The 11,784-nt window shown below is 36.2% G+C and overlaps 1 protein-coding gene across 3 annotated transcripts in view; it reads right to left on the bottom strand.

The window, feature by feature from the left end:
• Positions 1-2,162: 2,162 nt before the first annotated feature.
• DNAH12 (dynein axonemal heavy chain 12) overlaps positions 2,163-11,784 on the bottom strand; it is a 61,798-nt gene continuing 52,176 nt past the window's right edge. The window contains exons 63-75 of one of the 3 annotated variants that reach the window (XM_017832363.1): positions 10,984-11,128; positions 10,598-10,748; positions 10,067-10,320; positions 9,411-9,551; positions 8,983-9,120; positions 7,921-8,154; positions 7,320-7,505; positions 6,686-6,789; positions 5,337-5,541; positions 5,006-5,143; positions 4,371-4,462; positions 4,080-4,147; positions 2,163-2,966 (exon numbers count right to left, since the gene is read on the bottom strand). In XM_017832363.1, coding sequence (XP_017687852.1) covers positions 2,776-2,966; positions 4,080-4,147; positions 4,371-4,462; positions 5,006-5,143; positions 5,337-5,541; positions 6,686-6,789; positions 7,320-7,505; positions 7,921-8,154; positions 8,983-9,120; positions 9,411-9,551; positions 10,067-10,320; positions 10,598-10,748; positions 10,984-11,128 — 2,047 coding nt within the window. In that variant the 3' untranslated portion in view covers positions 2,163-2,775. The remainder of the gene's footprint in view (positions 2,967-4,079; positions 4,148-4,370; positions 4,463-5,005; positions 5,144-5,336; positions 5,542-6,685; positions 6,790-7,319; positions 7,506-7,920; positions 8,155-8,982; positions 9,121-9,410; positions 9,552-10,066; positions 10,321-10,597; positions 10,749-10,983; positions 11,129-11,784) is intronic. The other 2 variants (XM_017832361.1, XR_001877628.1) reach the window with 2 other exon arrangements.

Here is an 11,784-nt window from a genome sequence, read left to right as displayed (position 1 = left end):
CTGGATCACTTTGTGTAGGGAAACACTGCTTTTTAATTGGAAGCAGATGTTAAATCTTCAGGTTCAATCTGAAGTAACAGAAACAGCAGTCACTGTTACAGTATCAAGAGAAATGAACACAGTTTAAAATAAATGAATTGGAACTTCCATCTCAAGCTTCAGCCTTCTCCCAGGGGTTTAGGTTTGCACTGCAGAATTATTCTATTTAGAACAGAGTAAAAGTTTTCTACTCCTGTAGCATGTCCCAGCTTTTTTCTCTGTTCCACAGACTGAACATACAGAATAGCTACTTGTTCTGGCGTTGCTTCCTAGAAAGCAACAAAAATAGGCAAAACTTTGCTTTTAGATAAACAGCCATTCCCTCTTAAGTCATTTAGACACTCAAATATCACCACAATCAAGCTCTGACGTTTCCTTAGTGGGAAAACAAATGTGAAATAAAACACAGGATGTTTTTCCTGTTTGTTCACAGCAGGCCTGGAAGGGAAGGGCAAGTGAAGGACATGAAATTTTTTAATAATAGCTCTTGTTCAAACTGTTTCAACAAAGACATTGTTAGGGTAATATCTGGTAGTCAGGAAAGTATTGCAGATTTGTGCTATTATGTGCACCAGCCATCCAACTGAAACAACATCAAACATGCTTGGAAAAACACCAACTTCACCACCTTATGTACCAAATCTACTTCCTTTTACAACAGATAAACTCACAATTCTGCCTCCATCCATGCATGCCTGTTTGCTTCTGATACTTTTAAGTGATATATCCAAAGTACTGCAACAGTATATATCCAAATACAAGCAGAAATAAAACACACTGGTGTAACCACAATTGAGTTAATAACACACAAAAGCTTAAGAATAGCATTATTTAAAAAAAAAATCCAACAACAAAACCAAACCCAAAATCCAAACAACATAAAACTTCTCCATATTGAAAGGGTTCAATTAAAGATTGCAAGACAAACAATGGAGCACAGAATTAAATCCAACTGGTACTATATTAAGTCTAAATGTTAAAATTTAAGAAAAAATAATAAAAAATCATTAACGATCAAACTGATCACTAAATAGCATAATGGATGTAGATGTACTCTGCTAAGCAGTCCCACTGTCCTTCTGTATATTCAGCTACATGCTATTATAGGTTAAAATCACAGATGGTCTGTTAGGCTCAAACCTCTCATCTGTTTTACCTTATCAAAACATCCACCTCTGTCTTCCAAGACAGCTGGCCTGAAAGAAACCCTCAAAACTACAGGGAAAAATAAAATAAAATAAATAAGTAAAACTGAAAGCAAATAAACAAATTGGCAAAATGAATGAGCACAGCAAAATTAAGGAAGTTGTCAACATGTCACTTACAAAGTTTGGAGTAATTCTAGAAACATCCTAAAGTTGGGCAGCAGTAATTCACAGCAAACCTGCAGCATTTAATTTGTTACCTGATCCACCTAATGTGTGATTGCAAGGCCTTGCTCTGTAATAGCACATGTAGCAAAGAAGAGAAATATTATTAGCAACATATACAGACTGTTAGTAATGGATTATACTACGGCACAGTGAGTACAGAAACATTTTAAGTCTAGACTACTTCTTTTTCACAAATTGACTACTAATTTTCCTATGAATTGAGAAAATATACTGTTTTTCCTCACCTTCTGAAAGAGGGAAGACCTCACACTTTGAAGAAGTAATTATTAAGTTGAAAGTGATATTTTCAGGATTGCAAATGATCTCTGTAGAGCCCATGTCCATTAATAGCTCCCTATAAATACCCGATCATGAGACAGGCTGGGACTTCGTCCATGTTTCTTTCACACAGGCCAGTAATGTTTAATAATCTGACCTGACAAATGGTATCAACAAAAGAAGGAATTAAAAGTCCAGTTTCCTCATAAAAATTCTCATGTTTTTGGAATGAGAATTTGAGAACTATAGCAGTAACTGTTATATTATGAAAAGAAAATTCTTCAGTGCTGTTCTAAAAGAGAAAACTGAAGACAGTGTTAGGAGCTTACTTAAAAGGGTAAGCTTAAAAACCCAAACCAGTAAAAGTAAACACAAACAAGCAAATAAAATCAAGCCAAAATGCTATTAAAATTATTATGTTTCTGATTGCTTAGTCACAATTCACAGTAATATAAATAGAAAAGCAAATGAGAAATAAACAGAGTTTTTAAAAGAAAAAGGAGTTTCAGAAAGACAAACTTACACTGGTGTAACACCCAACAAATGGAAATGAGGGAATAAGATGCCCAGTTGTAATAGTGATGGCAGGATGGAGTTATTCCCACTGTATTTTACAGAGGGATCCATACAAAGAAATGATGATGTATCTGAATGCAAGGCAGAAAGAGTTCCTTGCCAAAGGAAATCTAGAAAGAATGCTTGAGTAATTTTTTTTTTATTTTTCAAGAAAACAAATGTGCAGAATCAACTTTATTGCCTGTAACGTTTCTCTCAGAAAGTGCAGGCTACTTTCATATTCCATTAAGATACATTTTGTGATATTTAACTAAGGCATAAAACTGATGTTCACACAATAATAAAATTACCAAGGGCTGAAATCCTAGTTGTTTGTTTATAGATTGTAAAGACACTAATAATAACAACACATATTTAACTAAGACAAAATATTGAGGATCAGAAAGTATTTGTAACCCTCTTAATATAAAAAATTCCAGATGTTTCTTTTACACACTGTGTTCCACTTCCTGTATAAGCCAACAAAAAGAACAGGATCCTGTGGAGTCTGGATCTGGAGTGCCCAGAGTCAGTCATCCAGCTGGCAGAGCAGTGCAACCCCTCTCTTGATCCAGTGCTGGACGGGTTTGTCCGTGTCGAGCCTCAAGGCAATGACGAAGTTGGTGGAATGACCAGTGGTAGACAAGACTCCTTTGCGCTCACTTGTCTTGTAGAGTGGGCAAACATAGGCATTGGATTCCTTTATGTCCGATTTTGGAGCTTCAAAAGAACCCCAAAGTAATCCATTACATTGAGCAGATCTATTCATACAAACATAATCTACATGCAAATATTAAGTATTTTCAGTAACATCTTTAAAGCTAAATAAAAACGCAAAATTGTTTTGTAGCAACAGAATAAAATTATCCCACTTCTTTTTTTTTGGGTTCTCTTGTGTGGTTTCTTTTCTTTTTAAACGCAACTAATTTATCCACAGTTTGTTTTCAGGATTCAATGCCTTCCTGTGATTGTAATACTCAAAGAAACATTAAAATCTGCATAGTTACCTAGTTTAACCATAGATTGTACATGAGCTTTTAACAGCTCTACAAGAATTCTGGTCCAGCTGCCACAGAACTAACTGCAATTCAAGTCACCTGAGATCCAAGGACAGAACTCTGCAGGAACTCTTTGTATGCCCAGACTGCTTACATGGAACTTGTGCAAAGCCTAAAACCATGCAGGTCTGAGCAGATTCATCCAACCTCAAGAGAAAGCACAGGCAGAAAAAGTGGGAATTTTTAAGACTGCCTATTTGCTGACAACATCTAAGTTTTAACAGTTGCAGTAGAAAGTTGTGATTATGTGAGTAAGTAAAACAGGGATTTACTCCTGATCAAAGAAAAGAAGAGTTGTGAAAAACTACTTACTAGCATGAGAGGCAGTCGGCATAGCAGCTAAAAATAACCTGAGCAAACCTTGCTAAATCACACGAGGTAAAATACTGAGTCTCTCTAAGTCAGTTGAAAGTTCCCCTCAACTTGAGTAGAGCCAGGAATTCAAGTACCATGTGCTTTCCTATCCAAATTAACTTTTTGTTGAAAAATAGATTGGGAGCAACTGAACATATTTACAAAAAATTCATTTAACTAGTCTTTTCATCTAATTCATAATTCTAAATATCTCTGGGGAGTGGGACAGGCCCAGGGCTCAGACAGGGTGGGACCAACTCCAGGGAGCAGGCCCCACTTTTGACAGGAAAGTCCCAGGTCAGATGAACGTGAATTCTGTGCACATTTGGGTACTTGGGTGAGGACACTGATCTTCAGTAAAAAAGGAAACCACTGTTGTAATTTCTTGTTGAATAGCTCATATCAGAGAAATTATACTCACTTGGCTTTATCCAAATGATTGGCATGGCGTCAAAGAGCACTTTGGGATACTGCTCAGTCAACATTCCCCTGGGGAGAGAAAGCAACAAAGCAATTATTTGTGGCTTGAGGGGTTTGGTGGGTGTTTTTTGGTTGTTGGCTGTTTCTTCCCCATTTTCCATGAATGAGAGAGTATTTAATTTGGCGTGTTATTTCAGTAACGTGAAAAGTATCACTCAAAATATTTCAGCCAATCTTGTTTGAGCATCTAAGAAAGCTTTCCAGAACCACAGGAAAAAACTTGGCTACTGACTTTGTCCTGTCCCAGCGAGCTCCATCTAAAAATAATCCATGGATATAAACACCGTCTTCTGGGGCAGTATCAGCAGTATCCTGAGGAATAACCTACAAGAAGTAAATTTTCCATGTTATTAAACTTCCCCTGCTCTTTGCTTTTTGAGGTATTATGCCATCAGCCAATTTTCAGATCAATCCAAACTGAGAATTCCTTTCAGTGCTACTTTTATTCAAAACCATAGAGAGTAGATTTCTGTGGGTTTGTTAATTGTCTTTACTGAGGTTATAAAATGAGGCTTGAATCACACAGACAAATATGAACCATATAGGCTGTTTTCTTGAGTGGAGGTCCAGGTCCAATGACAGAATTACTTTGCATTACTTTGAATATACCCTTTCAACAGATGTTATATTATATATTATATTATGAATATATATTATATATATAGCATATTTTATCATATATATATATACACACACATATATATATATATATGGTATGCCAACCATACCAAAGAAATACATGTATGTCTTCAGATTGCAGTGAGTTAGTTGCAAAATGAATCTTCCAGTCAGGTTTTCTTTACTACATCTCACCACAACATCAGGACTCAGATTAATAAAATATTAATTTATAAAACTTTTCCATACCTGAAATTCATATCCCAGAAGGTCAATAGGGATTCTGTGTTTCCTAGCATAGTTTTGCATTGCTCCAGTTAGGAAAGCTTGAGTAAAATAGAATCCTGACAACCAAAAAACAGGGGGCTTCCCTAATTCATACCAATCCTGGAAGGAGAAAAGTGACACATTCAACAGTCAGGAATAGAAATCCCACACTCTTTGACAATCTTCTCCATAACTGTACTCAGAAAATCTAAACAAAGCCTATCCCTCCTTTCCCAATAATCCTCTAACGTAAAGGACAAATGATATGAAAAAGCAGATTAACTATTTGGCAGCCCTGCCTCTTGTACATCACCTGTAGAAACTTCAGCCTTGCTAGCAAATCCACAATGTAGCTCCCTAATGGCTTTAGACTTGGGTAGGAATGTTGTGCCCACTTCTCAGGAACTTTTCCGATAAGGAGACTGCCAGACAGAGCCTCCAGCTCAGCATCCATAACAACCAGTCCTTTAATGGCTTTCTTCAGGTTAATTAGTGTAATACGGATAGTTCGGATTAAACTGGAATTAGAAAATAAAACATTTTCCACACGTTTTGCACGATTTGTAAAACATGACAGTGGCAATGGAAAGAAATTTTAAAAAAATGACTATGGAATCATCTATAGAACTTGTACACCTAATACATACATACACATACCCACATACATATATATATATACACACACACGTATACACAATTAGCCACATTTGTCAAGTCATGGATTTGTGCAGATTTATTTAAGACTAGGAACAGTAATAATTTCCTTTGTTATCTCTGATATACTCTGTGTTGTTAGGTAACAGGATAAATTTGGAACTCCAAATCTATCCACCATATACTAGATGAAGGAAAAAGGTTTAGATTCCAAAAGAAGAGGTGGGTAGGGTCTACAACAAGGATAACTTGGAGACTGAAGGCCAGAGAGAATTAGGGAGAAAATGGAGCAGGAAATGTGAAGAGACAAATAGAAAAGGAGGAGGACAAAGAAAAACCAGAAAGAAGGAATGGAGAGGCAGGCTAAGATAAGAAAGAAAATTAGGAAACAAAGTCAAAAAAGAGATCAGGGAACCAAACAGAAAAACGAAAGTGATTATAGGCTTGTAATCCTAGGACAGTAATTGAGGAAATAAGGTCTAGGGAAAAAAGGCAGCAGAAAAAAAGGAGGGGGAAAAGGAAATTTTACAAACAGAAGTATATGAGACAATAAAGAAATATACAGAAATATTTCCATCTATCAAGGAAAAGGTTTCATAAACTATAACTGTGCATGTATTACAGTTTCTAAACCCTTTACCCTACAGGTCAGAAATATGAGGAAAATAAAATATAATTGAAGATAAAGATGGTGAAGGGGAAGTTAAAAAAAAAAGGAACATAAAAATATTGATTGCATTCTCTCTTCCCAGAGCTTCCTCACACTCCCTTCTTCTATCATATATTTTTTCTCTTTCAGTTCATTTTGCCCCTAGACCATTTTTCCTGACAGCCATCCTACACTCTGACCTTCCACAAGGAGCAATGGTGCTTGGACTGCAGATAGCACTGCAGACAATTAGAAGGGAACAAAATAAATGAAATATTTCACACAACAGAGCCTACAGTGTATGATTCACAGGAAATTTTTCCTGCAAATAGAATTATAATAAAATAGAACATTCTTACTGGTTAAATCTTTCCATTTCTTGCACCAGCACAGTGTTCATACTTTCTTCATATCTCACAGGATATTTAAGTAGGCAATTTTCAATGTCAAAATCATTTGGAAGCTGTAAATGACAACATATTTGAAAATCATTCCATATACCATTATGCAATGGTTTTCACCATTCAAGGCACGCAAATGCAAATATTTGCAGAGTAATAATACCACTAAACTTTCTGAGTAGTATCCTATCAATACAGTGTTCAGCAATTCAATCCAAATAAAAATTAGAGGGTTTTTTCATGTTCATCTTTTAAAAACCACTTAGAATTTTTACTATCATGAAAAGTTATGAATCCCATTCAATTTATTAATTTTAAACCTGTTCATATGAATTAATCAACTGTTCTTCAAGTTCTCTTTGCTCTATTTTCTCTCTCTTTCTCCTGTATTCTACCTATTTAATAAAACTTCTTTTAACTGAAATATGGCTGGGGTCTGATACAGCCACACCAGTTCTTACTTGCACATTGCACTAAATTCTTCCCAGAAGGTTTTTCTTCCAACAGGAAATCTATTTGACACTTAAAATTGTAGTTAAGGAATTTCTGCTTTGAAAAAAGATAAATGGAAGTCATTTGCATAATACAATACCTTGCTGAGAATATCATCTGCAATTGCATAAAGGGTGCTGTCACCTCCCCCAGAAGTTCCCTGAGTGCCTCCTCCTTGTGTTAAAAGCAGAGATTCAAAGAGGGTCTTAGTTTCCTGAAGATCTTTTGCAATATCCACATTGTCATGCAAGCCAAATATCTCTGGTTGCTGAGTAAAGGGAAGACTCTAGAACAAAATAATAAACATCTGCATGGATAAAGCAGCACACTAGGAATCAGATCCAAGGTTTCTTTAGAAGTCGAGTGAAAAACTACCACTGAGTTAACTGCAGGTGGATAAGGACCTTAGGAGCAGGTATTTGCAGGCAATTGCTGGTGATAGAGCCATCACCTCTCATACAAAAAGACATTTCCAAGGAATTCTTGATTATCTATGCTATAGGTCTTCCTACCTACTTACTGATTCCCTCTCAGAAACATTCTGGATCACAGCAAGGATCATACAGGGGTGTTAGGCAAGAAGCCTAGCACACCATCTAATTTTCTGCAAAACAACCTTTCTAAGGCAGAGAAACATTTAAGTACTTCTTTCGTAGTGTTTCATCACTGGAACACTTCAAAAGCTTGTTGCTACTTTTTACCTTAATAAACTCAATGTATTCCTCATATGTGCCTTTTGGTGGAGCATAATAGTTGCCACTGGGAGAAAAAGTGTAGCGAGGATTTTCAATGATGTCTGGATTGTAGAAGTCATCCAGCATTGTCAGCAGCAAACGCCTGTCCCAGTCATCTGTCACTCGGCCTCCATAGTTACACTCCCCAGTCAGGTAAGAGACAGCCTCAAAAGGAACATGGCTGTACTCATTGATGAACAGCTGAAACAGGAGACATGGGTGATTCTAGAGACTTGCCAGATCTGCAGAACAACAGTGTGACCTAACAGACCAGAAGGTTGGCAGCTAAAGCATGTGCAAAGCTGCACTTTATGGAGTTTTCTCCGTAAGTGTTGGAAATTCAAATTGTGAAATTTTTTTTTTTTTAGGTAAAAATTACTATTTAAAATAAAGAGGCGTTAATAGTAAAAGCCTCTTATGAATATCAAAATTACTCAGCCATCCAAGTCATTCTTGAATTATTTATAAGTGGATGGTTTTGCCAGTCTAAACTAGATGGACACTTTTCTGTGTCATAAACAAAGGTGGATTTCACTTAATTTTTCTCCCAGTCTTCAGTACCCTCTGATCTCTTTCATTAACTTCTGTAATTCAGTTGTAACTCTCCTGACTTTTCTACACAGTGCCTACAGAAGATTCAAGGTCAAGTAGTGTTCACCATTTCATCTGGGGGAAGGAGAATAGTCTGAGGTTCTGTTAACTAACAAAAGAAAATTTCTTCCTACAAAGCACCATAACAGGTGACATGGTACTACCTAAAGCACAGTGAGCTCTTATATATGACATTTTAACTTTGATAAAACTTATACACACTTATTATATTCCTTATGTCTATAGGAATATAAATCTCACAAAGAACAAATCTGTTATTTAATTTGTAGTTTTAAATATATTTATAATATGATTAACATTCCTTGCTAAGTCATTAATATCTATGAACATTTGATGTAACTTCTGCTGCACTGCTTCTTTTGACTACCAGCTGGGCTTCCCAAGGCCAGAGTTACAGGGAGCAATCCATGATTTTACCTGGAGCTGTCTGATACTGATCCTCAAGTCTGATTCATTAAATCCATAGGGTATATTCCAACCGAGAGGCCCAAACTTCCTCCTCTCCTGAACAAGAGCGTGGAAAAAACAAACTCCAAAGAGCAGTTTCTCCCATACCTTTGAGAAAAGCAAAAGAACAAAGCATCATTGAGCAGTTATTATTAACTAGTCTGTAGCTCCTGCTGGTGTATAACCTGGACAGAGAACACCACATTTGAAATACTGCCACGTGAAATTACCTGGCAGAGGGAATTCTTAACTAATCATCTTCATAATTGCAAAACCTAAACTGACAACCATAGTAAAAAATTTAGCTTACAATATTCACTGGACAGAAATCAATACATCTGTGAATTAAAAAAAAACCCAAAAACAAATCCAAAAACTTCATAGGATGTGCACATTACCAGCTCCTTTCCAGGGCATCCAGAGAAGAACACAGGATCAGAAATAGGATCAGAGAGAAATGACTGAAGCAGGTTTAACCGGAGACCAGTAGGAGGTTCATTTGTCATCTTCACTCCATTCTGCAGAATGGTTACTGGGAACTAGAAGTAAAACCCAGCAAAAACTGCATTCAGAAAGTGTGGAATAGATGCTATATTAAAAATATATTATTACTCTGGGTTTGTTATATAAGCAATTATCTGCAAGAAATTACATTTTAAAGAACAACAGCTTGTTGTTGTCTTTAATGTATTAAGAGAAACCTTACTGTAAGTAACAAACCTGTAGTTTAAAATGTTTTCTAGGTATTCATTACATCACAAATAAAATGTAAGGTTAAATATTTGAATTTATGTGAAACAAAAACTTGGTGATAGTAAAAACACACAAAATATCACACATTACAGTATCAAAATATCATAAAGGAAATTTGAGATTATTATGTTTATAATTATTTTTTAAATGTCCTTGATTGATTAAATTATTTCTTCAAAGCCTCATTGTATTTCAGAGAAGTTCTGCATTATCATCAGCTCATTCAGGTATATAAATATTCCCTCAAAATGCCATCAACTTTTCCTTTCCCCAAGTACAGAATCCTGGGCAATGCACATACCTTTGGTGAAGGGTAACTTGTAAGCCAAAGTCTGAAGTCTGGATGACATTTTTCACTGTTAAGCTCCTCACATATTTTCTCCAGCATTGGCATCCAGGAGACAGCTAAATGACAGTTTTGTAAACAAACCCAGGTTCCTTCTTCCATTGCTGTTTCAATCATTCTTGTAGCTATAGGTCCTTGGCCTTGGCCTAATGAGATGGACTGAAACTTGTCTCCCACCATTTCTCTGTCATTTGCCAACTTCAGGAGGCCTTGAACGGGAAGCACAAGATTTCAGCATTTCTTCATGAAAAAGAAGTTATGGTAGAAAATAATATATTTAAAAACTTCTATTACTATTTTGTTTACAGGTACTTACAAATTCCTGTGCTTAGGGGAGCACAGAATTTTACTAGTGTGACATGATACATTCAAATCTACTTGCAGAAAGTAAGTATTCAAATCTCCTTGTGTATTGAAGGGGAATTTCAGGTCTCCAAACTGAAAAGCTGTTCTACACTACTGTTTTCCCTTTCTGTGTATACTTACTAGACATAGGATCTGCTCCTGGAGATAGCACAAATATTAAGGGGATTGTAGAATTTGAATCTAAGTAACTTTTTGATAGATCAAAAGGTGGTGGCTCTACAAACTTCTTTCCCAGTTTGTCTGTAACAAATGTTGTTATAGCTGGACTAATCTAGTAAAAAAAAAAGCAAATGCAAATCATTAACATAAACATAGATTAAATAATGTCAGACAAAAATTCTCAAGTGATGCTTGTGGTGTTTGTATTACTCACTTGAAAAACAAGAATAGCATTGATTTTCTTAGTAAAATATGAGGAAAAGCAGATTTATTATTGTAACAGCCACTGCAAACTATGCTATAAAGCATGGAACAGTCTGCAAACACTCCATAACACATCATTTTACCTTGTCTGGTCTTAAGCACCGAAGAACTATAATCTTTTGTAATTCAGTTAATGTATTATTCAATTCTTCTGGTAATGGAAAGCTTTGGGGCTCTTTGCTGTCATACATTTTTTGCCATTCACCTATATTTTCACAGACATGACTCCTAGAGAGAAAAACACCCACAGTTACTGTAAAAATCTGGATTTTTTTTTTTAAATGTTTATCAAAGGCCAATCACGTATTGTCATATATGCCACTTCATATCTACATCAAAAAATAATCCCACAGTTGAGTTGCTCCATGGTGAATGGTGAAACAACCTGTTCCCACCAATCCCCCCATGCTGCTGCCAACAGACTCCACCTGAGAAGTTCCAAGTTGACAATAAGTTCTGTCCCTTCCTCCAGACAGCACTGCTTGGACCTTCATAGGTCTGGGTGAATTGTCTGCCTCCAGTATTTCAGGAAAACACCCCACTTTAACTGAAGAAAATTACCAGGAAATTCAACCAGGGAAACAAATGTATTTTCCTTCACACCACATGCAGAGTACTCCTCTGCAATGGACAACTCTCAGGCTATTTAAAGGCTGGATCATTATACACATTGTTACTAAAACTCCAAAGGGACTGAAACACCAAACACCTCAAATAATTTCCTTTAACAGAGCAGTGTTTCTGCACTCAGATCCAAATGCGCCAAATATTCGCACTCAGCTGTTTATATGCAAGACTTGTACAGTAATGCTGGCTCCAGCATTTAGTGTTAAATTCTATTTAAACCCAGGGTGAAATTCTACTTATTTCAGAAGATCAGATTT

Source organism: Lepidothrix coronata, unplaced genomic scaffold (assembly GCF_001604755.1).
Source record: "Lepidothrix coronata isolate B3197 unplaced genomic scaffold, Lepidothrix_coronata-1.0 Scaffold202, whole genome shotgun sequence".
Lineage (NCBI taxonomy): Eukaryota > Metazoa > Chordata > Aves > Passeriformes > Pipridae > Lepidothrix > Lepidothrix coronata.
The sequence above is the reverse complement of the archived record's forward strand: the minus strand, read 5'-3'. Positions and strand labels throughout refer to the sequence as shown.